Source organism: Syngnathus typhle, linkage group LG22 (assembly GCF_033458585.1).
Source record: "Syngnathus typhle isolate RoL2023-S1 ecotype Sweden linkage group LG22, RoL_Styp_1.0, whole genome shotgun sequence".
Classification (NCBI taxonomy): Eukaryota; Metazoa; Chordata; class Actinopteri; order Syngnathiformes; family Syngnathidae; genus Syngnathus; species Syngnathus typhle.
In genome coordinates, this window is record NC_083759.1 from 3,209,535 (window position 1) to 3,236,574 (window position 27,040).

The following is a 27,040-nucleotide window of genomic DNA, read 5'->3' on the forward strand; positions in this document are numbered from 1 at the left end:
CAATCCATGATTAAGACAGGAAATTGCATTGTACAAGTATTTAGCACAATAGTTTGACCCATTGATCATTTCTATTTATTATTTTGACACTACATGGCCAATATAACTAACCACAATAAGTGACAGTTAATCAACATTCTAGCTGGCTTACATAAACTTGAATAAAGGACACATCATTCACATTCAAAAGAAAGCTTTATTTAGAAAGTTATATACACACTGTAAAATTAAATTAAACTTTATACAAATATTAAATTAATATTCTCACACCCACTGCCATGTACAGGGGAAGATCAGAAGCTGAAAGCATTCAAACCAAGAATGAAAGTGTACTGTAAGAGACACTGTACAACAGTGCCTCTCAACACAATGTAAATTGCTTTTTTTTTTTTGTTTTTTTTCAACTTTAACCCCATAATTGTTTACGCCAGGTAGCGAAGAGAAGCAATTACGAAACACGGAGGCGCATAAAAATCATCAGTGTCATCATCACAGTAGCTGGAAAACAAGGACCAAAAAGGATGGACGTTAATCTTTGACGACAAAATAAACAGTGATGAATAAAGACAATTGTATGCATAGAATAGAAAAAAAATAAAAGTAAGGCCTTTGGGAAAACAGAAAATGTTGCAATAGTGAAAAAGCAATCGCCAAAGTGGATGCTTAAGATGATACATGGGGGGGAAAAAAAAAAAGTACAGATCTAAGGCAACATTCTGTTAGCAATAATAATGAAAAGCCAAGAAAGTTCAGATAACTCACATCGGGTTTGATATTTTTTTGGGAGGGGTGTGGGGGTCATGCTGTGTTCATGATGGACAGCTCAACCACAAAAAACATCTAATGACATTAAAGATTTTTAAATATGCTCTTGGCTTTAAGATTTTATGCGCTGGGGCCAGGGTATACAAAAGATAATTCTTCCACTTTTTATTTCACTGCAACCAGCTGCAGTTATGTCAGTAATGCACAAATGTGGTATTATTTTTCTTCAGTGTGACGGCGGGTGACAAGCCGGCATAAATATCGATTCATAATACAATGGAGCTCATTGCTGTACTATTTGAGCGTTTTTTTTTATGTTTTCATGAAACGTTGGTCAAGTATCCCGAAATATTGCCTCTAATCTAAATGGCTGGCGGATTTGATTGAAAGGAAATGCCCTTCATACACAGACGCACAGACTCGTCAAAGCAGAACAAACCGAGCGGCACGTCAAACAATAAATACGGAAGGAAGGAACATTTTGTCCGAGCGAGTTGTAAATTTAGATCTAATCGTGACCCAATTAGCTCTTAGATAAACCAGGATCTCCGCGCTTCTCGGAACCAAGACAACAATCAATCCTACTTATGCCTCAGAAGAGGAAAGAAAGCTCTTCCAGGTTTCTCGAAGCAGGTCTCCACGCTGCTTTCAACTCATCCATATGCTGGATGTTGCCTGGATACAGAGACGGCTAGCGAGAGAGATACATACAGAAGAGGCTTCATGCTTAATTCAGAGTTGGGCCGCAGCGCCAGTGACAGCCGTCACTAAAAACAACATGCAGCATTCACAAAGAGGGCCACAACACCCCAATCGCAACTCTTCAAGTACGTACAGCGGGAAGACAATTCGGAATACTCTAGGGCCAGGTGCTTCACGTTTCCTGTTTTGAATCCATTGATCGCTATATCAGACGGAGAGCCTCTGTCAACTATAATATAGAGGAGGAGGGTGTAGCCCATAGCCTTGACTCCGTATTTGAATTGTATACAAAGGCTGGAAAGGATTTTTTTTTTTTTTTTAAATGAGGGGGGCGCCGCTTTGTCTCGAGTTGGCTCCTCTGGCGTTCCATCACTGCTTGTGGTGCAGGATGTACTGGTTGATGGCTTTCTTGTGCATTGGTAGCAGAAGCGGTTGCACGGGGTTAGTCTTGTCTCTGCTGACGTGAGGGGTGTTTGAGGACGTGGGGGTTGACAGACACACTCGGTCTTGGTCAGCAGAGAGAGAGAGAGAGAGAGAGACGGGAGATCGCTGCTAGCACGCTGGCAGGCTTCATGCTTCCTTCAGCAAGGGAATATCTGCAGGGAGACAGGACATGGGATTCAGAAAAAATCGTCTAAGTGTATTGTAGTTTTATTCCGACTGTATTTACCATCAGAAAAGTCATCCGCAGAGGTGACAGAGAGCAGACTGTGCTGGTCGCTGCTCTCAGAGTCTCTCCGAAGAGGTAGAGGGGCTGCACACGCACCCCCAGGGTGCTCTCGAGCCCACGATGACGATGAAGAAGAGGAAGGAGCCTGATGAACAAGCACCGTCTCGGCGTGATGGTGGGCGGGGAATGAGGAAGAAGAGGTGGATGGGAAACACAAGTCTAAGTCTCTGTGGTGGTGGCTTTCGCTGGGATCTTGGCCTCCCGTGGCCCCTTGGGGGAGACCCTCAGATAGAACGATAGGGACTCTGGTCTCCGGAGGAGCTGGAGGAGGTGGAGCAGGAGGAGGAGGGCCTGACCCATTTCCATACACAGCTTCTTCATAAGACGGCAGTGCCACCTGAACTCCCTCAACCATGATGGAACCAGGTTGGCCTGAGATTCCTTGCTCCCTCCTGACGGACGGCCAGACAGACAGAGAGAGTGAAACAAGCGGAAAGGCAGGCCAGACATGGCGTCACAAAAGCAGGGTCAGGTGGAAAGGTACTGTGCAGTCACGTGTGTTGCATACCACAGAAGTGGGTGGAGGCCATTAGCCTTGCCTGAACAATCCCTTTATGTTGCACGTGGATCAAACTAAAGTAGCTTTCAATCATTAAAGTCACAGATGGAAACAAAAACGATGCTAACTTTCTCCGGTATTCCCAGATTGCAAAACAAGTGGGCAGATTTTCACGTATTTTTCAACAAATACAGATCTGCTTTGTCTCCGTGTGGTGAAATGGAGGCTCTTTACGAGAACCAATATCAAAGTACGGTCGGTGCAGCACTAAAGCTTTCGAAGAGAGAACACGTCAATTAAAAAAAAAAAAAAGTTCGAACCTCTTAAAAGATATAACAAGAGCGAGTCGCGGAGCCACGGTAAGATACGGATCAAACTGGATGGGCAATGTGACCCCGAATGAGGATGACACTTTATTTAGCAGTTTTATTGTAGCAATCGGTTGGATGAAGGCAGCTTTACTGGCAACGGATTTGCAGTCGGCTCCATTATGGCAAGCAGCTCAAGGAGTCAGACACAACGTTTTGAAAGAAGTGTACCGTATTTTCCGCACTATAAGGAGCACCTAAAAACCTACAATTTTCTCAAAAGCCGACATTGCGCCTTATAATCGGACCAATACTGAGCCACTAGAGCAGGTGTGTCCAAAGTCCGGCCCGCGGGCCAAATGTATATATCTTATATATGGACAAAGTTTTAAAATGGGCCATTCATTGAAGGTGCGCCTTATAATCCGGTGCCCCATATAGTGCGGAAAATACGGTAATATGCCGAGGTCAAGACACTTTTCAATAATAAGACATTTTTTTATGATTGGTATGACAATGAATTTTCTTACCTGCTGTGATGGAACGACTTCAGTTTAGGTTGCACAAGCACAAACAGCACGACTAAAAGCAAGATGAGCGCCACTGAGCTAGCAGTGGACGCCACGATAGACAGCGCAGGTATGCCGAGTGGAGAGCTGGGCTCCTTGTCTGTGGGATGAACCAGGATTGAGCTGGAATGTCGCACAAATACTAGTTGGCTAAAATCAAAATTGTGTGTGGGTGACAAACCTTGGGTGAGTCGGCAGCTGATCTGCATGGGACTATCCCATTCTCCGTTCTCGCAGGTGAGAAACTTGTAGTCGGCTTTCAGAGCGTAGCCCTCGTCGCAGAAGTACTCGATGACGGTTTTGTGGGTGAGCCGGTGGCAGCCGGGCGGGTGGCAACGGTAGCCACCATTTTCCGGTTCATTAGGAGGCAAACACACTGGAGACACAGCGGAGAGTCATTTTCATAATCAGAAACAAAATCTAACTAGAGTCTGGGTGAAATTATGATTTAATGATCTCGCTCTTTGGCAACTATCTAGGTCAAGACACTTTTCAAACTCCGCCCTTCTTAGGATCAACTCTATTCCGTTTTATTGAGTTGTTATCATTGTTACATTAATGGCTTTACTACACATGGTTGAAGGCAGATAGGCTTTGACCTGAACCTGGTCCATGGTTCAAAAAAGATTTGTTTTCCATGAAACCCAAACAGTCCTGACCCACTCACCATTGCTTTTAATGCAGCGTGGGGGTTGACTGAACCACGATCCGGAACTGTCACAAATAATGCTGGTAGGTCCATCTGCAATGTATCCAGGCTCACAGCCATAGGTCAAAACAGCTCCCGCTGGAAAGGAGTCCCTGTTAGCCTCGGTCAGGTTCAGCAGGTCTCCGTGCTGCACGGCGGGTGGCTGCGCACAACCTACACCCAAACAGAAACATGTCAGGAATTGGAATTAGATGACTGCTACAGAGACAATAAAAATAAAGATTTTTCCGTATGCTAATCATCCTTCAACTGCAATATGAATATGTGGAATAAAATGGCAGGAGTGGTGGAGACGACCCCCGCTTAGTACTATCGCGACCTCAAGCACCTTAAGTGGATTCAAAACAGGATGAGAATAGTTTTGCTTTATTCATTAAAGTATTCGCTGAAGTGTAGACTGAGATATAATCTTGGAAACTGTGAGGACAAGCCCAAAAAAAAACAAAAAACACATTTGGAACTGTCAATGTCCTGCTCGGTCGAGCAGGTCTGACTTGATATCCAAGCACTTATGTTTTACTTTCATTTCGACTCAAACCGCTCAACGTGTGCGACGAAGTTCCACGCATACCAAGATGCATCGCGAAGATTTCCGGGAGGGGAATAAACAAGCTGAATATCCCAAGAAAACATATTTATAAAAGACAAAAACACCTCAACCCGAGTTCTTTTCTTGAATCAACACAACCATTGCGAGAAACTATTTTCCCAGAACAACTCATCCTATTTCCTGCAATCTCCGAGGGAAAAAATTGGACTCTAGACTGTCGGGGCAAAATTGTAAACAAACACATTAAGCCAAGTGTTTATTTCCTGAATCCGTCGAGGGACTCATTTGGGGGTTCTTTGTGTACTAAAAACAAAGCCAAGTAGACCAAAACAAGTGGATATCATTTGCGTACACGTGTTGTGCACACCAATCATCGTAGACAAACATGTTATGAGCCTTGAACATAACGTGATAACTTAAAGAACATGTTGTGAGTCATAAAGTGTTCTCATTCAAGTCCTCGCTACTAGTTGTGTAACTGGAGGCTGTAATGCTTAAACGGCGAGCGAGAGAGAAGACGAGAGGGTGCTAATGGGATGAGGGAAGGTGATGAATTGATGACCTCGAGCTGTGAGTCTGCAGGGGGACGCAAAAAACTCTTTTTTCTTCCAAACAAAACATAATCAAAACAATGTACCGTAAATTTCGGACTATAAGTCGCTACTTTTGTCTCAAATTTTGAACCCTGATCACAACAATGCCCATTCTATATGTACCGTAAATTTCGGACTATTAGCCGCTACTTTTTTCTCAAATTTTGAACCCTAAATCACAGTTTTTAGCTGGTGCGGCTTATAGTCCAAAAATTACGATAAATGTGCTGATAAAGGAATGTTAATTATTGCTATCAACAGTACTTTTTTTTTAACTAGCAGATTATTACTAAACTTTCAGTCCTGCATTATAGGACAACAACGCTAACTCCCAAGGCTAAAATCAGGCATAGAGATCATTTCGCCGAGGTTAGTGGGTGCAGTCGAAAGGAACCCTGAAGCCAGGAAAATGTGAAGCCGTTGTGGTCCTTATAAGAAACCCAGTCAGCCAAGCTTCCTTTCTCATGCCAGGAAAAGCTTGTGCTGTTCATACAGAAGCTCTAGGGAGCAAATGTCATTATAGCGCTGGGCAATTTAGCCCAAGAGACCACATCAGATGAATTCATAAAAATGAATACACTTCAAGTGAATTGTAACGCTACAGTGCAGATGGCTATTCCCTGCATTCGGTGTGTAAAAATAAATGACTTCAGAAGTGTTGATGTTTCCTTTTCTAAATAACTATCAACCCCCCCATAGCATTTCAAAAATGTCTGGTGCAGCTTGTGAACTAACAAGCAGAAGAAGTTAAAGCTAGAAGAGCACTGTTTTGAACATGCACACTGGCCGGAGGAAGTTGCGCCCATAATTATCGCAAAAGGGGGGAGGGATGGATATGTTGAAAGAGAGAGAGAGCGAGACAAAGAGACTTGGGGGTGGAGTCTGCTTATGACCAAGGAAGTAACCGCAGAAATCCATTTGTGTTAAGAAACATGCTCGTGGACATTCTCTTTCATCCAGGTCATTTGTTTCTCAGGGTATTGAATCAATCGAAACTGAACTGTCTTGAAAAACGTTTCGACTCCCATCTGAGAAGGCTTACATTCATACAACAAGGCTTGGTTAGGATAGGCCTGTGTCAACAAAAGGCAAATTGGTTGAACTGTTGAAGCAATACAATCTTGGTTTAGTTCCAGTATCGGTCTTTTTCTTTGATGGAAAAGACAGATGGGAAAAACACTCAGTAATACCAGTTCACCCCACCCTGGTTTGTTCCAACGAAATGAAGAATGAGTCACCGTTAAAACACAAAATGTTCTCTCACAAGTCTGATGTCAGCTTGATGAACAAGAGAAGGTACTGGAGGGGAATACAAATAGCGTATTTTCCGGACTATAAAGGCAAACCTTCAATGAATGGCCCGTTTTAAAACTTTGTCCTTATATAATCCATAGACTCGCTCAAACATGGCGAATAAATCATTCTCCATTTTATCTATTTTATTTCAACTTCAGACGCAACAAATGACTTTATAATCACAAAATAATGATCCATAGTCTTTTTGATTCATGTTTCATAGTCTTCAGCGGGACACTTATGATTGATTTCATGACACAATACTTCGGGTCGGTTTAAATTTAGGAATTTGGTCCATATATAAGGCGCACCGGAATATAAGGCGCACTGTCGGCTTTTTAGAAAACATTAGGTTTTTAGGTGCGCCTTATAGTCCGGAAAATACGGTAAAATAAAAAAAAATATATGGCAGAACTACTGAATAAAGACAGTAGATGTGTTGTTTCCATTTGTGGCCGTGACAAATTCATGACAAATCCACTTGCGACACTGTCATGTCCTGCCTCTTGGTGAGCAACAAGAACTGAAAACACACCAAGAACATTCGATCCCTAGGCCTAACATCCTTCTCCGGGGCATTGTGGGGGGACATACATGGGGGTGTTAAAATCCCCCGATTTATTCTGAAGTGCCTGCCTGGCTGTGAATATCTCCCTTTCCCCATCTGTTACCAATGGCACCAGCCTACATAGCGCTGGAGGGGGGCTAGAGTGGGGAAAACACCATTGGGGAGGGGGGTGGGGGTTCAAACGGTCTTTCCCTCAAGGCAAATTAAAATTCTAATTATCCTCTATTACAAGCTGTGGGCGCTCTAAAGCAGATCAGATACTGATGACTTTTGCAACCAGCTGTTTGGATGCTCTCCTGAACAATAGGCCCGGAATTCGTGTGTGTGTTGTGAATCAGGGGAATTTATGCGTGGGTTGGATTAAGATTAAAACCTAAAGGATGATGATGATGCTCTCTTTGGCCGTGTAAATATGTTTTTTGTTGTTGCTCTACAGAGCTGCTGTTTTCCATGAAATTTGTTATGTTTTATATGTTTTTTTTCTTTCACTTCCAGGTTTGCCAGTTAGCCAAAATGTTGTAATCAATACACATAAATAAAAGAAGAAATTAAATTAAAAAGAATACACAGAAAAGGCCTTAATTTTTCATATAAAATATTAAATACAGATAAAGCCCTTCTCTATTTAAAAAGGCAAAAACAAACTATAAGAGCAGCATTTTATGTGGCAACTATACATGAATAATAAATTACAATGTCACAATAACTATCGGTTATTTATTCTTTCTTCACTGTTGTAATGAAACTCACACTTTGACTTCCAACTGGTCAAATAGGGAGGACACATTGTAATATCGGACAACTAATATTTAGCTAAGCATTAAGAGACACTTCATGTTTACCCTGATAATGGATGAATAGACAAAACATAACTGCACCACAAGGGGGGGGGGGAGTGGAAAAAAGATAAAACCGTTTGAACTGAACCACTAAGATCTAAAACCGGCCCTAGAAAAACATCAGAAACTCTTAAACAGCTGTGGTTTTCAAAAAAACAAAAACAAATCTGTCCTTGTAAGGGGACTCAAGTGCAAACATTACACATCCACCCAGGGAGAAGGAAACATCCCCCACCTCACCCATCCGCCCCTGCGGTGTTGCAATGTATTGAGGCGAGCCACGTGTGCTGCTGCGATTGCATCCCATTGTTCTTCAGGGTTCCTCCCTGAAGAACAACAGACACTTTTTGCATTTGAAGGCGTTCGATATGCATGCGAGTCTCAAAGCGGTTGAGGGCACTATTGTGTGACCCCCCCCCCCCTCAAAAAAAACCCCTCCAACACACTGACCTGAAGAACAGATGGGATAAAGGCAAACAGTGAGTCTCTTCTATCATCCTCAACACTGAGGACAGCTGGGAGGCAGAATTCCTTCCTCTCAGCTTACAGGAGGGGGGGAAACAAAAGAGTGATGGGGACCCCCCCCTCCCCTTTCCTTTGCACATGTGTTGAGCACACTCTCCATTTGCCCCTCCCAGACTGTCAGTGTGACAACTGTGAGCTGATCATATTTCAGAAGGCAAACCCCTGCCAGCCTGCAAAAGGGTTGAGGACATTTGCCGAAGGTGAAAGGCAGCACAATTAATCGAGTCTGGCACCTTCCCATCCGAGTCAAATAACCTCTGCAAACCTTCAGAATGTTTTTTTTTTTTTTTTTAATGCGTCCAATACAGTGACCAAAATCAATAGTGCTATTAAACGGAGGAGTCAGTGTGAAGCTGTTAATTTCCCTTCAATTTACAGAGTAATAATAAACAGCACATAAATATGCTGCTCCAACTGGGGAGAGACCATTTACAAAAAAACCACATCTGCATTGTTTTTGCTTTTGTTTGATTGTTTTGGAGGATAAAAAAACAACATGCCTTTCACTGCTGTCACTACACATAAAAAATTCAAGTTAACTGAGAAAGCGCCACACTATGAGGCATGGGAGCCGACAGCTCAAAAACTAAACAGGAAGTAATAGAGACAGGAAATAGACGTGATGTTTGTGAGATATTCAATAAGGGCATTTCGAGCAACAACCAGCCACCGTTGGTAATGTCAGCAAAACAAGTCGCCGGTTACATTTAACTCGTTCGCTGCTCTCGACGTCAAGTTCTATTTTTAACCGAGCTGGCGGTGAATGAGTTTCCGCAGTCTACGCGAAAAGTGAGTTGAGTAAAACCGAAGGGCACGGCGCCTTGTCACATGACAGCAATGGAGAAAAATGCAGCAAGATAGTGCTTGTACGAGCCTGGGCCCTTCCCCTCAGCTCATAATCAATCCGTCAGAAGAGCGACTCGCTTTGTTTCCCTTATGCACTCACTATGCTTCGCTGGAAGACTGTGCGTGCACGTTTTTATGATAAAAGCGTCCAACAATGCTGATGCTAGACGGAAACTAAAATAGAAGGATTAATCGATCCATAATGTTGTAAAGAGCAGTGCGGTCGATTAGGGCTTAGCGAGGCGAATTTCGGGACACCTAGCACTTTGATGCGACTGTACTTTGGAACGCATTGTGCATAGTTTTATCATCTGTGAGTTTCGGGGTCATTAAGTACTTAAGTAGAGGAGAATAAAAATCAAGATTGAGACCAACTACAAGCAGCAGAAGAAGTCAGCTGGATGCGTCATTAGAGTTGCCCAAGGCCTTGCGGAATGGAAATGTCTAAAGCAGTCGGTGTCAGGGTTGCAAATCTTGATGACTTGTTTCAACGAGTTATGTTGACATACAGTGTGATCCAACTTCATACTTTTTGCTTTTTTTGTTTTTACCAGGTCTGTGAAGAAGAACTCTTTTAAAATGGAGGATGAACTACCGTATTTTCCGGACTATAAGGCGCACCTAAAATTTTCTCAAAAGCCGACAGTGCGCCTTATAGTCAGTCCGGTGCGCCTTATATGTGGACCAAATTCCAAAATTTAAACTGGCCCGAAGCATTGTGTCATGAAATCTATCATAATTGGCCCGCTGAAGACTATGAATCATGAATCAAAAACACTACGGATCATTATTTTGTGATTATAAAATAATTTTGTTGCGTCTGAAGTTGAAATAAAACAAGATAAAATGGTGAGAGATTTGATTTGGATTAAAAATCTGACATGATGCATTAATGGTGCACTTTATAGTCCGGAAAATACGGTACATCTTCAATAGTATATAGAAAAATAACAAGAACAAAATTATATAGTGGAGACTATGATGAACGAGAAATGTATTTCAGAGTCAAGTCTGAGGGAAAAAAAGGCCAAATGCAGGCAAGAAGACAAGAGAAGAGACTGGGGGATATATATATAGCAGCTCATTAGTCAGGGATGTCTTCTACTCGGCAGGCTGATCCCTTAGATGACGCCCATTGGAAATTATTATGACTGCCTGGTGCTTCGACCGCACATCTTTCACCGGGAAACAATTTAGTAACTAGCGCTGCATAACCGCCACTGGCTTACTTTATATATAAACAGTCATATGATCAAAAGTTGTGCCCCTAAAAACCTTTTATTTATCGTCGCAGCAACATCTCAACTGTTTGCCTTGCTGCTCAATTTGCTTCAGTGGAGCATTTTGTTGTCCGGCGAGGTGGTTTAATGTTCCCTTTAGGGCTAGATTGGATTGGAAAGCTGTTAAATGACACACATGGAGGGGGGGGGCTGAAGGATTCAACCTCAAATGGTCCCCTGGTCTCACCTGGATAATGATTGAAATGAAAACCCAGAGAGATATCTTGGGGGCAAGGGCAACGCTGTGTTGGTAATTGCAGGCTGGTGATCGAGTGGAGCTACAGCTTGCAGTGGTTTGGCCTGTGGCTTCCAACACCCCCCTCAAAGCCCTCTTTGTTCTCCAGTTTCAGAGCGGGGTGGGGTGGGGGGGGTCGTAGTCGACATACTGCCTTGGCCTGCATGCCTACAAACCGCCAGGATAACAGGACTTGGGGGATTAATCCTCTGCAGTTAATTGTGCAGGAGCTATTGTCCCCAGGCTTCAGTGTTTGTTAAAAAAAAAAATACCCAAGCGGATTTTTTTTTTTTCTTCTCCAGATGTATATTTGACCTTTTATAGCAGTTTTAGCTCTAGCCAAAGGACAGCCATTTCCTGTTCTCACATGTAAATATTAGCAACACAGCGGGGTCTGTTTGTGGAAGACTTATGTGGGTTTTGGTGTTTAGTTGATCTACTTAACTGGACCCATAAAAACACGATGTGAGCCTCCTGACACATAATGCTGTTACAGCAGAAAACGAGATCATGTGAATAAAACCCAGCTGAGTCTTTAGTCTTGAAGATCTGACTCACTGTCTACGGCCAAGACTATCATTAGTCGGATGGCTCGGCAACTTGGGCTGCAGAACTTTTGCATTTCCAGGCCCCAAAATGCTGTTGACAAATATAATTCACAATAAACTGATGCAACTTGAAGCAAGACTGCATGTTCTACTCCAAAAGTGTCTCCTTTCTGCAAAACGGAAGAGTTTCGTTTCCATTTCGATTCCAGCCGCGTGCTGGCATTTGTATGAGACTGGAAAAAGCTCGCCGGCAGTGACGGGATTTTATATTCATGAAACTGTCCAGTGCAATTCCCGCCCGTCACCTGAGTGAATTATGTATATTTCATTGCAAACATCTAGCTAGCTTATGTTCATTTGGAGGCTTCTTACTTTTGACGCCACGATGAGGTTGCACGTTATTATTGCACATCGAATGTGTCAAGGTGGACATTGTTATTAAAGCAATTGAAAAATTGCACATCATAAAACTAAATGCAAGGCTTAAAAATATGTCAGGGGCGAGCAAAAAGCTGAGCAGACACACACACACACGTGATCCACGGATTTAAAGCTACATTTAGCCCGGACTAGCTTTGGCAGTGTATTGGAGCCTGAACGTGAGCGTCAGAAAAATCACGTGTTACATAAGAGAGCCGCTACACAATGCCACCTCCCTCTTTTCCTATTGTGTTGCACACACACACACCTATTCACACAAACACATTGGTTTATTCAAGGAATTCAGGAAAAACCTATTAACACTTTGCAGCAACGGGCAGACAAACATTAACCACCCTATTTAAATGAACACATCCATAGTCGTCGCCCTGAACCCGGCAGCAAGGACATCTGGCACATTTCACGAGCCTGCCTTTGTGTGTGTGTGTGTGTGAGGGTGCTTGCAGATGGCGTGTGCTTGTGTGTGTGTAGGAGGGACATCAGAGCGCTGAAGTGAACGCCTGCGATGTCAACAATGTCGTTTTTTATCATACGAGTGTGTAGTCCTTGATCAAACCAAATTAGGTTGTATTTCTTTTTTTTTTTGTCCTATTGAGGTATGAAATCTAACCTGGATTGGTGCAGGCGAAAATCCAACGCTTGCATGAATTGTCACATTTGATTATAAACATATGACTGCATCTCTTCATTTCACCGACTGTTATGATTCATTAAGGCACTGGTGTCAAACTCAAGGCCCGGGGGCTCGGATACGGCCCGCCACATCATTTTATGTGGCCGGCGAAGACAAATTGTGCATCAAACTTGTGTGTCATTACTAGAATTGCAAATTGTTTTCACTTTTTAGATCTTTTTTTTTTAAATATTTGACCAGTTTTTACTCGTCTGATTTGAAAACGAGTTTGTTTTGTCGCTTTTACTGTATATAACATGAGGTGCTCATACATTTATTTGAGTTGACAGTCATAATGGCCGTCCCAAAGAAGCTATGACTACAATGCGACCAGCGAAAAAAATCAGTTTGACACCCCTGCATTAAGGTGATGAACTGCTGAGTGACCCAAGGGTGAAAGGTCAGTGGAACCCGGTTAAATTTGCAATTTTGTTTTTGTGTGTGTCTTACCTGATGCGCGGCCATAGGGGAGCACGGTGAAGAGGAGGAGAAGTGTGAGGAAGGCCAGTCTGGAGGATAGAGAGGAGGAGGAGGAGGAGGAGGAGAGGGAGGATGGGGCTCTCGTATGTAACGCTACCATTCCATTGCACATCTTTTCCTCCAACAACCGGCAAGAGTCCACTACGGCTTAACCTGTTCCATGAACACAGAGAGAGAGAGAGAGAGAGAGAGAAAAAAAAAAAAAAGTCAGGGTTTATTATCCACGTTCAGGATCAGATTATGTAACAATGGGGGGGACGGAGAACGATATTTACATTAGAAACCGTAGCGAAACTGAAAATTGCCGCTAATTGATTACTGCATGACTCGAGTTCCGGAGGCTTTGCGTCCGAAACATTGGCAGCACAAAAAAAACTCCCGTAGTCGACCTTCTGTCCAAACTCTTGGCTTTCAACCAAGATCGAAATAAACTAACGGTTAATGCTCCGGTAGCGATGACGCAACAGGAAAACAAATCCCAGCTGGCAATGACCAAGCAGCATTACAGACACGTGAAAGGTAGGCGGGACGATTAATTGACGCCAGCGTGTTTATTTCGGGACGAGCACCTGCTTATTGAGATGGGTGGTGCGGCATGTGACGGTAATGGCGACGAGGAATGCAACATGACATGATGGGTGAGGCGTTTTATTCAACCATAATCATGCAATACTTTAACGTGTCAAACTCAAGGTGCAGGGGCCAGACTCGGCCCGCCACATCGTTCTATGCGGTCCGCGGAGCGAAATCACGCGTGCTGATTTTGTGCTTCTTGCTAAAATACTCAAACTGCAAATTGTTTTTGCTTTTAATGACACTGAGGGAGGATTTTCAAATCTCACTTTTAAAATAAATTAAAAAATAAATGCAAAAAAAATTATATTTCAAAACTAATCATGAAAATTGGGCTTAATGACACTGAGCAAGTATTTTCAAATCTCACTTTTGAAATAAATTAAAAAAGAAAATATTTAAAAAAAATTATATTTCAAAACTAATCATGAAAATTGGGCTAATTATAAATAAAGTTTGCAATCGCAGGCCTCTGAATTGTAATCAAATTGAATTATGAGGAAGCTTTCCCACCCTGATGATCCAACTGGTCTTTATTACATCGTTGAGACTCTGCTGCAGACGACTCTAAATCTTGCCACGGTTGCTACTGAGAGATAGTGAAGAGGGAGCAGTATTTGTTATCTATGTGGAACTTCCAGACAGAGAGAGAGTGAGGGGGTGGGGGGGGGTACACATGGCTTCTGAGCTAATGGCAACCGTAATGGCAAGGTTACAATTTGAGGGCAGCGGATATGATTGCAGATCTGCTGTACGGCCACTTGACAGATGACCCAGAGCTGCTTTGATGGCGATACTGTCAACACGTGACTTCAAGCCCCGACATCAGGCTCCAAATAACAGTAGTAGGAGTTGCTGACGCGAATCCGGTGTCACTAGCCTCTTCAAAACACCCTTAAGGGCCTGTCTTTTTATTATTATTCAATGTCTATGTGTGGAAATGCACACAGGGCACATTGTTGTGTGAAAAACGCAAAGACAGTAAGACTCTGATCTGGGTCTGATTCGGAGACATTGAGGTTGAGATTAACTGTAAATGAACATTTGGAGCAATACCACATTGTCCTAAAGGTTAGACACGTTTCCTCAATTTATAAGTTTTATTTTGACTTTTAAATGCTTTTTTTTAATTTGGAAAAATATCCACGATGTAGTGAAGCCGCGATAAACGAAACGCGAAGTAGCGAGGGATCACTGTAATTCCAATATTAAGGACAATGTAAAGTCAAACGGAGAAAAAAAAATAAAAGCTTTTCAAGATTCTGCTGGGAAGGCATTTCTAATGAAAGCTTGCGCTCTTGGCGAGGTCATCGTAATATTGAGCGGCCTCGATGTTTGCAAAGTGAAAAGTTAAGCATGTCAATTAATTTCGCGCATTCAGATAAGTCACGAACTACACGATGAGGTATCGAATGCAAAAGTGAAGAAATTATAGATTCGAAAAAGACTTGTGACAGCCCTTGTTTGAGCCAGCATATGTTTGCTGACAGTGCACGAAGAAATGTGCAAAAAAAAAAAAACAACCTCCCACTTGCCACTTTATTTAAATTGTGTTTTCATGCAGGTTCACGCAGGGTGGCATCTATAACTAAAGCATTGGGGGGGGGGGGGTCATTACCACAAGAAATATGCAGCGCTGTGTCGTTTTGGAAGCAGGATTTGAGCATATGATTAAAGTGCTTGAGCTGCATTTTAATATCCTCTCTACATCCTATCTCAGCATGTTGGAGGATGCTAACCACAAACATGCTAAACCAAAAACTGTGTCCGGTAAATCAACGGTCTAATCTCTTCACACGCCATGTGCGATTACGTCACCGTAATGATTATCGGGCATGGTGGGTGTATATCGATAACGCCTCACTTCATCCTGTTAGCTGCCGATGCTATCGCTAAAGTTGTTGCGCCATTGTGCATCGCAGAATAGCAAGACGACTACTTACAGCGACACTAAATATAATGAGAAAAATGCAATGTAACCCTTTGAAATTCCAATACGGGTCAATCATCAACCATTTAGTATGTATACAATAAAGGTCAAAGAACTGTGTAAACAAACACCTCAAACGACCAAATCGATATAAATACACATTTGTTTAGTGCATTTAGGCTCTTCCAATCAATGATGTAAATTGTTGAAACTATAAAACAGTTTATTTGTTGCAGGATATTGCCAGTGTCTCTTCCATGTGATGTTGACGTCTGACGTGTTTCTATTACCGTTCTTATGACTAAATTACCGTATTTTCCGCCCTATAAGGCGCACCTAAAAACCTCAAATTTTCTCAAAAACCAACAGTGCGCCTTATAGTCCGGTGCGCCTTATATATGGACCAAATTCCTAAATTCAAACTGGCCCAAAGCATTGTGTCATGAAATCAATCATAAGTGGCCCGCTGAAGACTATGAATCATGACTCAAAAAGACTATGGATCATTATTTTATGATTATAAAGTAATTTGTTCCGTCTGAAGTTGAAATAAAAAAGATAAAATGGAGAATGATTTGATTTGGATTAAAAATATGACATGATGCATTAATGGTGCGCCTTATAGTCCGGTGCGCCTTATATAAGGATAAAGTTTTAAAATGGGCCATTCATTGAAGGTGCGCCTTATAGTCCGGTGCGCCTTATAGGCCGGAAAATACGGTAATAGTCGAACAGTAACAAATAATGGATAAGATGTTAAACTAGACAACTGTCCACTTCAGACACCAATCTGACAAGCACCCATCCAGCAGGCTGTTACCGCAGCTTTTCAGCTGCCTGCAGCTCCGTGAATGCAAGCGGTCCAAGGAAAGCAGCAGCACAGGCATGGACAGAAAGCAGTCATTGTGCCAAAGAAACAGCCGAGAGGATATTTCCACCCGATAGGCCCCAACGCTACCGCACTTGGTAGAGGCCTGTGGATGGAACGCAAAGATGAAGCGTTGCATGGCACAGACTCGTCACTCTTTGTGATTGGTATGAAGTGAACCAATGCAAACGTTGCATAAAAAGGAAAAAAAAGTAGAGTATTATTATTCATTGCTGACAAGTATGAAAAAAGAAAGGCTGAGACCAGACAAAAAAAAAAAACTTTTGTTCAAAGTCTGGGCGCAAAGGTGTCAAAACACCACAGTGCAATATTATGTCAAATCCATTATGATGTCTATGTATGTGTGTGTGTGTGTGTTTATATATACACATTTTGGCTATGCCAAATTCGGAATTACAATTAAATCCTATCTTTAATGTACTCGTTCACATTTCGAAAACAAATGCGACTTCTGATGTGAATGGAATGCGTCTGTGACGTCACGCACATTCGCACAAACCAGTCCGACAAAATGACGTCACACGGTATTTACGTTGGTTTTTTTTTTTTCGGAAATAAACTTGGTGCTGCGTTTAATTACTCATTTCAGAACGCGGACTGGAGAGACTAGGGGGAGTTAAAATATTTATAAACTTTCCACTTTGATAAATGTTAAAATGCCACTTATAAGTTGGGCCGACAGTTTGATGCAAGACCAAGCTGCAGATCAACCATCATTGTGGTCAACCTTAGGTTCCACTATGCCAGAAAAAAATAACCTTTGGCACAATCTAAAGAACATTTCATCATACCCAAAGTCGACCTTAAGTTTGTTGCGTTCTTCTCCTTTTTCCTTTGCTTTGTCATGATTACATTAGAACCAGACAGGCAGTAATCACTTCCATCCTCGAGTACGGTAAGTGCGTGACGTTTTTGTCCTTTCCAGCAAAGAGGAAACGGACTCACACTGTATTCATGGAACAAAAGGACGGACAGTGGTGTTAGGGGGAACACATGAGGAACCCCACCAATGTCAACATCAGAAATGATCACTTCCAATTCGCAGAAGACGTCCAGCCGCCTTCGCAGCAGTCAGTCAGTCAGTCAGTCAGTCACACGCTCGGACACGTGCAAATGTACTGCGAGATATTTAAACAAAGAACGTGATGGGTTGCGGAGAAAACACGCACACGCACACGCACGTATGTATGAACATGAACACACGCTCAAAGCAGAAAACAATAATAATAATAAAAAAAGCTTTCAATAATAAAATCAGTGGATTAATGACAGCATTGTTGTATTGCTGTTTTGGTCTAGTTTAATTAACAGGAGTGTAGTAGCAACTTTATAAATACTAGATTTTATTTTATTATTATTTTAAAAAAAAACTGGACCAAATGCGGCTCTCGTAATGGCCTTTCCCTGCTTGGTATGTAAAATAAAAAAACGACTTACCGACAATAGGTAACCAGCGACGAGCGCTCCTCCTTTATTCACATTCGACGCATTTAACCGTAAGCGAACACACACGACGCAGTAAAGTGACGGGAAAAATGAAGAAATGGTGTCGTCTCTGTTGTTGTATTCCCCCCGCGACGAGCTGTTGTTTCCTTGTCCTCGGTTCGGATCGGGTCGCCAGTTCTTTATTTTAGGTGAGCGGAAACACTCGCAGTGTGAGAACTCGACCAGCTGCCTCGCTCTCGCGCGGTTTCCATGGCTACTCCGTGAAAAGGGCGTGTCCTAATCTGTCAAGTCATCCTTCAAAATTAAAGCGAGACCCTTCAGTGTAAGAGCATATAGAGACAAAGAAAAATGAGCGAAACACACAAAGGGATGACCATTTTAAATAATGCCAATGTATTAATGTATGAACAGCTTTTGTTTTTGTAAATTATTGTATGTACTGTTCTTTTTACGCCAGTTACACTCATTTTTTGGGGTAATTTTGGAGTTATTATAATCCTATTTCAATGCACCGCTATCGTGTCAGTGCCCCAAAGATGTCCAGACTAAAGAAAGACATTTTTAGACATATATTATAGATATTTCAGACAATGCTGCCCTCTAGCGGCTACCAAGAATACTCAACAAAAAGTAGCGAGTGTTTATTTTTGAGCTATGATTTTTTTTTTTTTAAAGAACACAAAAAAGAATAATTTAAAAAAGGAGGGGTTATTTTAGTTTACGTTGAGACGAATAAAAATTAAGTGTACAAAATATTATTAGTTCTGACTGGTTTCATATTTCCGGGTGTGTACCACTGTCACCGAGATTAAACAACACAAACGTTGATTCCCTTGTAAAAATTTAGGTTCCAAAATAAGACGTTTCTTCAAGTCGTGTTGATAAAAATAAAGTAAACCCCTCCAACTATTTAAACAAAAAAGTAACAGGAGCGTTTGGGAAAATACACCTCCTTTTTTCTCTAAAGTGGTTCCTTCCTAGCTTCCGTTGCACTGTGCTTTCACTTTGCCACCAATATTTATGTTTTAAAAAGGTATGATTTTATTGCTTTTGCAAGGAGAGGTATTTGCGGGTGTGTGTTTGCGTGGCTTTCGATGCGCGTCCCTGTTTAAATCTTCCCTCGAAAGAAGCAAAAGAACGATCATCAAGTTTTAACTTGTATGTTTTCCATGCAAATCAATCTCAAGACGTTCTGCAAAACTGCAAAACTAGATGTGACTTTTCCCTGACTTTGTTCTAACTAGTCCAACAAAACGGTAGTGTACTGCGTGAGCATGAACTTTAACCCAGTTACATCACTGCGGTCTTTCTTTATGCTCTTGAGCGGGGTCAAAATTTCAGTTGTAAGCAAAGGGGACGTTGATCAACATCATTATTAATGTAAATATATCAGGGAAATTGTTTTGATATTGTATTCATGCACGTCCGGCATATTAAATGCATGTCATATGTTCAAACAATTAGTATAAAATAATTTACAGATGACTTATTTATTTAAAATTGCAAAGAGCGTTTAAAATGCTCATTAAATCTATTTCGTTTACTTATTTGTTGTTTCAACCACTGTCTTTCCAAGCCGATTACGAAAATGCATAATTCCTTTGACCTTTTCTCTTTTCCTAACGTAGGCCAAACAGATACTCAAATGTGTCATCTTGATTGTTTTGACAGACGCTGTGGCAACGACAACGAAAGCAATTTGTGTGTCACAAATCTGACTTTAATGGCTCAGATCCGCCTAAAAATCCTCCCCGGGGTCCACTGTCTGTTTGACAAACTGGTTCAAGTCAAAGTTGAGGGTCTCGCACCCCACAAACAAGTGGAATTAAGGTCGAGGTTAGTCGACGACAAAGGGGTGATTTTCAAAGCCTCTGCCCTCTACCAAGCAGATGAGAACGGTCTGGTAGATGTGAGTAGCGGCCTCTCTCTTGGAGGAAGTTACACTGGAGTGGAGCCTATGGGTTTATGGTGGTCCATGGCGCCAGAAACCCCCCACAAAAAAATTGTGAAGAAAAACGTACTGACCCCAACTCTCGTGGAGATAGCAGTGCACAATAGCGGCACAGGGGAAATGTTAGTCTCTGAAACCAATGAGAGAGAATACATGATGGAGGGCATGAGGAGAATTGCTGTGCGAGAAGGACGTGTGCGAGGAGTTCTCTTCCTACCACCAGGTTTGTGTGTTTCCTGTAGTTTGGTAAATAATTGCAGGGCCATTTAATTCCTCCTGAAAACTGACTATTATTTCTATCAGTATTCTTTCCACCCACCTTTATTCTCTTGTATAATTTCAGGGACGGGGCCATTTCCCGGCATTATAGATTTATATACTTTAGGCGGAGGCCTTAATGAGCAACGAGCCAGCCTCTTGGCAAACAAAGGTTTTGTTGTTTTGGCTTTAGCCTATTATGGCTACCAAGATTTACCCAAAAATCCTAAGAACTTGGATTTGGAATACTTTGAAGAGGCTGTAAAGTTTGTACAGGAACATCCAGAGGTTAGTATGAGTTGATATTAGAAGAGGTTTTGATAACATTGCAGTATTCTGTGTCTTTTGTCTTGCAGGTTCGAGGTCCTGGGATAGGCGTGGTCTCAATGTCCCATAGTGTTGCTTTGGCATTATCAATGGCGTCCTATTTCTCCGGAATTACCGCAACTGTTTGTATAAATGGCTGCAATGGAAATACTGTTATTCCACTACATTACAAAGACATTGTTATGCCGCCACTCCGACCTGCAATATGGAAAGCAAGAATTAGGAAATCTTGGCTGATTGATATCCGTGATGTCACGCCAGATCCGAGCCTGAAAAAAAATCGAGCGTCTTTGATTCCCATCGAGAAGGCCGACTGCCACTTCCTGTTTGCTGTTTCCGAAGACGACCGCAACTGGAACAGTGTTTTTTTTGCCAAACAAGCCGCTGAGATTTTGAAAAGCCACGGCAAAGAATCCTTTCAAGTGGTTTCTTACCCCAAGGCCGGACACTTTTTGGAAGTTCCTCACATGCCATTTTGTCCGTCTTCCTTCCATGCTGCAGTGGGAAGAGCGGTGGCCTTTGGTGGGGAGCCAAAAGCCCACTCGGCAGCTCAGCTGGACCTGTGGGAGCGAGTCCAAGAGTTCCTTAAGAGACACTTAAACACCATGAGCACTTACTAGCAAGCATCAAGCGTGCTAGGCATCCAAGATTCACATATTTTGCACAAAATTAGGTCAATGCAACTATGATGAGTAAATAAAGGTCTAAAAGGTGATGCTATTTGAATTCAAAATCAACTGATATTTATCATCATGTTAACTGTCCCTATCTTTGTGTGTGCGTCGTATTCCGGCCATTTGCACAAACCAAAGAGGAATGTCGCAAGCTGCTGTGAGAGAACAAACAGAACAAGGTAATAATATTTCTTTGAGCAAGTCAACAAGTCAAGCTAAACCTTAGCCAACCATAATCAATACAGTAACTCAGGGGTGTCAAAATCTTTATTTTTGGCGGGCCGTATCGTAGTCATGGCTTCTTTCGGGGGGCCATTATGACTGTCAACCCAAATAAATGTATGAGCACCTCATATTATATACAGTAAAAGCTACAAAACAAACCGACAAAAAACTCGTTTTCAAATCAGACGAGTAAAAACTGGTCAAATATTTTTTAAAAAATATATATATTATTAAAAGTGAAGACATCAAATAATGTAGCGGGCCGTATCTGGGCCCCCGGGCCTTGAGTTTGACACCTGTGCAGTACCTGATAACGGTGTTCAACATAAGACTAAAAATTGACAGGCCGTGTGCATTAAATAAAACGACGACAAAGAAAAACTTTAATAATATCACTTTGATTAGATTTGAAGTGCATCAATCTGCAATTTTGGTATCATAGAGGAGGAGGAGCGCCCCCTTCACGAACAGCTGCCCCCCCCCCCCCCCCCCTTGCCAGTTGTGAAATATTCATTATTCGTGGGATCTCCACACCAGCCAGTCGACCAATGGGCAACCTCTCACGGTGCAGTAGCAGTCTGGCAACAACAGAAAGAACGAGAAGAAGAGAAGCAAGCTAAATCTACGAAATGGACACATCGGATCCATCCGCGCACTCCGGTGCGCATGGACATACATGATTGTTTTTTCTTCATTTCGAATTTTGCTGCAATCTTGGCCATGCTCTCCAATCGCTGCGTCCTGCAATGTTTCTGTTGAAGCCTTCAGAATAAAAAAAAAACAGGATCACGATATGGATAGTGGGACTTGGGCTGCAATGGTCGGAGACGGCGCAGTCAACATGACAGCTGCTCATATCTGGTTGAGTGTCCTCAATTCCTCCAGCCATCCACCCGCCGAGGGGACAGCGCTGGACGACCGAGACCAGCTGATCCGGGAGCAAGCCTACCGGGACTTCACCACTGCCGTCCAGGTTCTCATCCTCATAGGGTCGCTACTCGGTAAGGCTGGATAAATATATGCGCCCATGTGATTTTCCCGATCCATTCCAAAAGCAGGTTAAGTGTGATGTGAGTATAAATATGTTTATAAATATAAGTCTATATTAATATACAATATGGTATTCCAATTGATTGGTAACCACTCAAGGGTCGCTCACCCATGACCTTAATGAGGACAAGCACCATGAAAAAATCTAACATAGTCTAAAATAGGTTCAAATCACTGAATAAAAAATAATATCAAGGGAACTGGAGAGGGGAAAACAGCTCATTAGTTCTGCTCATAACTCTGATCTTTATTTTTCATTTGTACATTATAAAACAGCAAAATGTGTGCCGACTTAAATATTTTAACTGGCATGGAAATAAGATCCACAAACTGTACCCACTTGTGCAGTATTACAGTACCATTGATAAAAAAAAAAGTCTCATTCACAGGAATATATTTCAGAAATATGTGACACATCCTAATGAGGTTTCACAGTTTTGCTAATGTTGAGTCAGCCTGCTAAGTGTCGTCACAATATTTGTCGCTTTGCCTTCACACTACCTAATTAGCAAACCCTCTGTTAATAATAACATGAGGTCCCCCAAAGATATTTGTAATTAGTATACATTTGCTATTTTGTAATATATTTTAGCACAAATGTCCACAGCAGGAGGATTTGGCAACATTTTGTCCCAAATATAAACACATAAATAAATAATATATGAAGTCAATGTGTATCATTTTTGAAATAATTCAAACCGTTGTTGTTTGAGAATTAGATTGTAAAAGGCATTTCAATGCATGGCAACTGGCCAGGATTTAATTTGATTTCCTTTGTGAAATTAAAAGTATTGTGCTGTTACTGAAACAACTCAGAGGGTGCGATCTCTCCTTATTATATTTCCATGCCTCACAATTAAAGGACATAATACCGTATTAGCCCGAATATAAGACGACCCCGATTATAACGACCCCCTCTTTTTCAAGACTAAAATTTGAAAAAAGACTTTGTCTAGACCCCGAATGTAAGACGACCCCCCCCCCCCCCCTTTTCAGTTTTATTTCAATGCAAAAAATCTTATATTCGGGCCAATACGGTAATGCTTTCGTTCAGAATATTTCATTTCTTTTCCACATTAGCTTCAGTGACCTGTTTGTGAACCGTGTCATCATGTAACATCTTATGTGACATCTGGCGAGCTAGCTAATGATGTTCTTCCTCCGCCAGGCATGTTTAGACACTTGGAATCGAATGTTATGATGTGATTTAAAAGCTCTTCGTTCTGTTCCCCGTAGGAAACGCCACCGTCGTGTGGTGCACCTGCTCCACAAACGTCTTCAAATCCGTAACCAATCGCTTCCTCCAAAACCTGGCTTGCACGGGCATCTGCGCCGGACTGGTTTGCGTTCCCTTCGACGTGGCGCTGGGTTCCAGTCCTCATTGCTGCTGGTGGCTTCACACGCTCTTACTCTGCAAGACCATCAAGTTCCTTCACAAACTCTTCTGCTCGGTCACTGTGCTCAATTTCAGCGCCATTGCGCTCGACAGGTCAGTTCATGTTAAAAAATGAGAAATATAAGAAGCGCATTTGCTATTTAGGACAAAGCACTCCAGAAAAGAGTTTGATGGATACAATGGTGTTAAAAAGAACCACTTTGAAAGCCCTACTAACCATTAAATGCTATTTGAATTTAGCCGGTGGTTACCTCCCACTCGCTTCACTCAGTTTGAAAGTGCACTTCAGAGACGTGAAAGGTTTAAACGCATTAAGCTCTTAATTGCTTGACCTGAAGTACCGTAATTTTCGGACGATAAGTCGCGTTTTTTTTCATAGTTTGGGTGGGGGGGCGACTTATATTCAGGAGCGACTTATATACATATATATGGTTTTTTTTCACTTTTTTGGGCATTTTATGGCTGGTGCGACTTATACTCCGGTGCGACTTATAGTCCGAAAATTCCGGTACGTCACTCTCAAACAATGCTGCTTTCGAACGTCGATGCTTCGATCTGAGACTGAGCAATGCGTCCCCTCATTTGAAAAATGCTCTTACTGCGATATGATTTCTTTTAAAATGGTGGCGCTTTGATAAAGTTGCCTATCGCGTGTGTATTGGCTTGTGTTTACACAGCTGGACCCGTGTGGTTGACTTTGACACCACTGCTTGAAATTGTCCATATGTGTGAATGTGAACTATATGTGCCTCATAACTGGCAACATGAGAAGTTACAGCTGCACCTATATCGAGAAGTTATGGCTGATTAATTGTCTATTGTATCTCCAGATACTATTCAGTGCTATACCCACTGGAAAGGAAGATCTCAGATGCAAGATCCAGGGATCTGGTCATCTACATTTGGGTCCACGCAGTGGTGGTGAGTCTCCCCGTGTTTGCCGTGACCAACGTCACCGACGTGTACGTGACGTCGTCCTGCTCAGAAGACCACGCCCGTTCCCTGGGGCACACGCTCTATGTGTTCGTTTACAACGTCACAACGGTCATCCTCCCTCTGGCGTTGGTTTTCTTCTTCATGCTCCTCATCCGGAGAGCGCTCAGCTCTAGTCAGAAGAAGAAGGTGATCATCGCAGCCTTGCGGACGCCGCAGAACAGCATCTCCATCCCGTACGTGTCTCGACGGGAGGCTGAACTGCACGCCAGTCTCCTGGCGGTCGTGCTGGCTTTCACTGCCTGCAGCGCCCCCTATGGGGCGTTAGTTGTCTATCGCACACTTTTGGTAGACCCCAAAGAGGTGCCGGCATCTCTGTACCTCACAGCCTTATGGCTTCCTAAGGTGTCCCTCCTCACCAACCCGCTTTTGTTCCTGACTGTCAATCGCTCGGCACGCCACGGTTGCCTGGAACTGCTAGCCAGGATCCAGAGACGCTACAGCCGACGGAACATGGTTAGCACAGGGGCTCTGGCGTCTCTGGGCGGGGAGGTTGCGATAGGAGAACCGGTAGGACTGGAGACAGCGGGTCGTTCTGGAAGCCAACTTCTGGAGATGTTCAACATCGGACAACAGCATATTTTCCGGCCCTCCGAGGAAGAAGAGGAAAATGTAGCGAACGAGATCCCGACTCAGGGGTTAGATGAGGATCACGAGAACGGATCTCGACAAAGAGGCGTCCGGGCACACGGAATGACCAAAAACGATCTGTTGCAGAGACACGGAGGCGGGCTCACAAACGACGACACCCCCCCATTGACGGCGCCGCGCTCATCTCCAGTTCACGCGTGCGCTTATACCTCCTCGTCGCAGGTGGCGCCAGCTACGCTTCCAGAAACAGAAGACCCAACCCAGTTTGGGTTCGGACCCTTTGAATTGCCCCCTCAGTGGTTACCTGAGACCAGGAACAGCAAGAAGAGGTTGCTTCCGCCATTGGGTAACACACCCGAGGAGCTCATCCAGACCAAGTTGCCCAAACCGCGGCCCGAAAGGCGAATAAGCAGGAACAATAAGGTCAGCACCATCTCGGCTGTTGATCCTTGAACTGCACAACTCTGCATAAAATCAAAAAATGGGTCTTTGCAGAATGTCCTGCTCTCTTTGGGCCGCACCTAAACCTGTTTACATTTTTCACAATATATTAAAAGTGGCACTGCTCGAATAAAGTCGATATGAAACGTCTTTGTACAGTACATTTTGTTTTGCCGTGTCTGCTTATCCGATCGATACAATCAAGTGTTCTGTCACTGTGATGGAGGCATATTTTGATAAATCAGCATTTTTTTTTAAAAATTCTAACAATGTACCATGTTTAAAAAATCTTATGTAGTAGATGTTGTCATCGTTTGTACTTTTTGTGTCAGTAATTGCTGATGTACATTATGCAAATACAAACAACAAACATTTCAGATCTTCTGTTGTGTAATTGGAGCAGGCAAATTGTCGAGGTTGATACTGCGATTCAACTGTCAACTGATGTTATTGATTTTCCTCAGGCTTAAAAAAAAATCAATGTCGCTCGACACACAGTTCTACTTCACAACATCTGTTTCTCCATTTGTCATTGTTACTGTACCTGTGTCTCCATGGTAACGCATATAGACAACACGTCTCAACCTGACCAGCAAATATTTATCAAGCTCTAACATACATTCGGGGTCTAGCACAATACCTTGCTGTGTCTACAAATAACCTGAACCTGCATCATCTGCTCTGTGCTGTTATCATCACACTGGGCTAGCATACAACGCCTGACTGCACAATAGCTACCATTAAAAAGGGAAAAAAGGAGATGAGGAATAGATTTATTATGTGGTACTGGCTCATTGCAACAACTGGACTAAAAATAGATCTCTTGATGATGACCTATAACCTTTTGACGTATAAAAATAAGTACCGTATTTTCCGCACTATAAGGCGCACCGGATTATAAGGCGCACCTTCAATGAATGGCCCATTTTAGAACTTTGTCCATATATAAGGCGCACCAGATTATAAAGTGCATAGAATAAATAACTGCTCAAACGTTAATGCAATCACAATATATTAACGCTCGAAATAGTGAAAACAATAACAATATATCAATAACTCAACGTTGCTCAAATGTTAATATCACACAACACACAAAATAAACACGTGAAGCTTACTTTAATAAATTAGTCCTCATCCACG

General features: G+C 42.5%; 3 protein-coding genes across 6 annotated transcripts; 2 read left to right on the forward strand and 1 right to left on the reverse strand.

The window, feature by feature from the left end:
* Window positions 1–176: 176 nt before the first annotated feature.
* susd6 (sushi domain containing 6) lies at window positions 177–18,250 on the reverse strand. Its single transcript, XM_061269642.1, has 7 exons — window positions 17,986–18,250; window positions 13,127–13,309; window positions 4,241–4,435; window positions 3,755–3,949; window positions 3,535–3,673; window positions 2,138–2,589; window positions 177–2,063 (listed from the first exon to the last, which is right to left on the reverse strand). The coding sequence occupies exons 2-7, from the start codon at window positions 13,266–13,268 to the stop codon at window positions 2,038–2,040; spliced, it is 1,149 nt and encodes a 382-aa protein (XP_061125626.1). The 5' UTR covers window positions 13,269–13,309; window positions 17,986–18,250; the 3' UTR covers window positions 177–2,037.
* Window positions 17,420–21,245, forward strand: acot20 (acyl-CoA thioesterase 20). 4 transcript variants are annotated; one of them, XM_061269640.1, is made up of 4 exons: window positions 17,420–17,443; window positions 19,666–20,168; window positions 20,289–20,491; window positions 20,560–21,245. In XM_061269640.1, exons 2-4 carry the CDS (start codon window positions 19,718–19,720, stop codon window positions 21,148–21,150), a joined length of 1,245 nt encoding a protein of 414 aa, XP_061125624.1. In that variant the 5' UTR covers window positions 17,420–17,443; window positions 19,666–19,717; the 3' UTR covers window positions 21,151–21,245. The 4 variants fall into 4 exon arrangements, with proteins under 4 accessions (XP_061125624.1, XP_061125622.1, XP_061125623.1 ...); XM_061269638.1 differs by lacking the exon at window positions 17,420–17,443 and adding an exon at window positions 18,860–19,027; XM_061269639.1 differs by lacking the exon at window positions 17,420–17,443 and adding an exon at window positions 19,017–19,152.
* Window positions 21,246–21,960: 715 nt separating this feature from the next.
* On the forward strand, window positions 21,961–26,769 carry gpr176 (G protein-coupled receptor 176). The gene is made up of 3 exons (XM_061270649.1): window positions 21,961–22,430; window positions 23,716–23,968; window positions 24,706–26,769. The coding sequence occupies exons 1-3, from the start codon at window positions 22,106–22,108 to the stop codon at window positions 25,910–25,912; spliced, it is 1,785 nt and encodes a 594-aa protein (XP_061126633.1). The 5' UTR covers window positions 21,961–22,105; the 3' UTR covers window positions 25,913–26,769.
* Window positions 26,770–27,040: the final 271 nt, after the last annotated feature.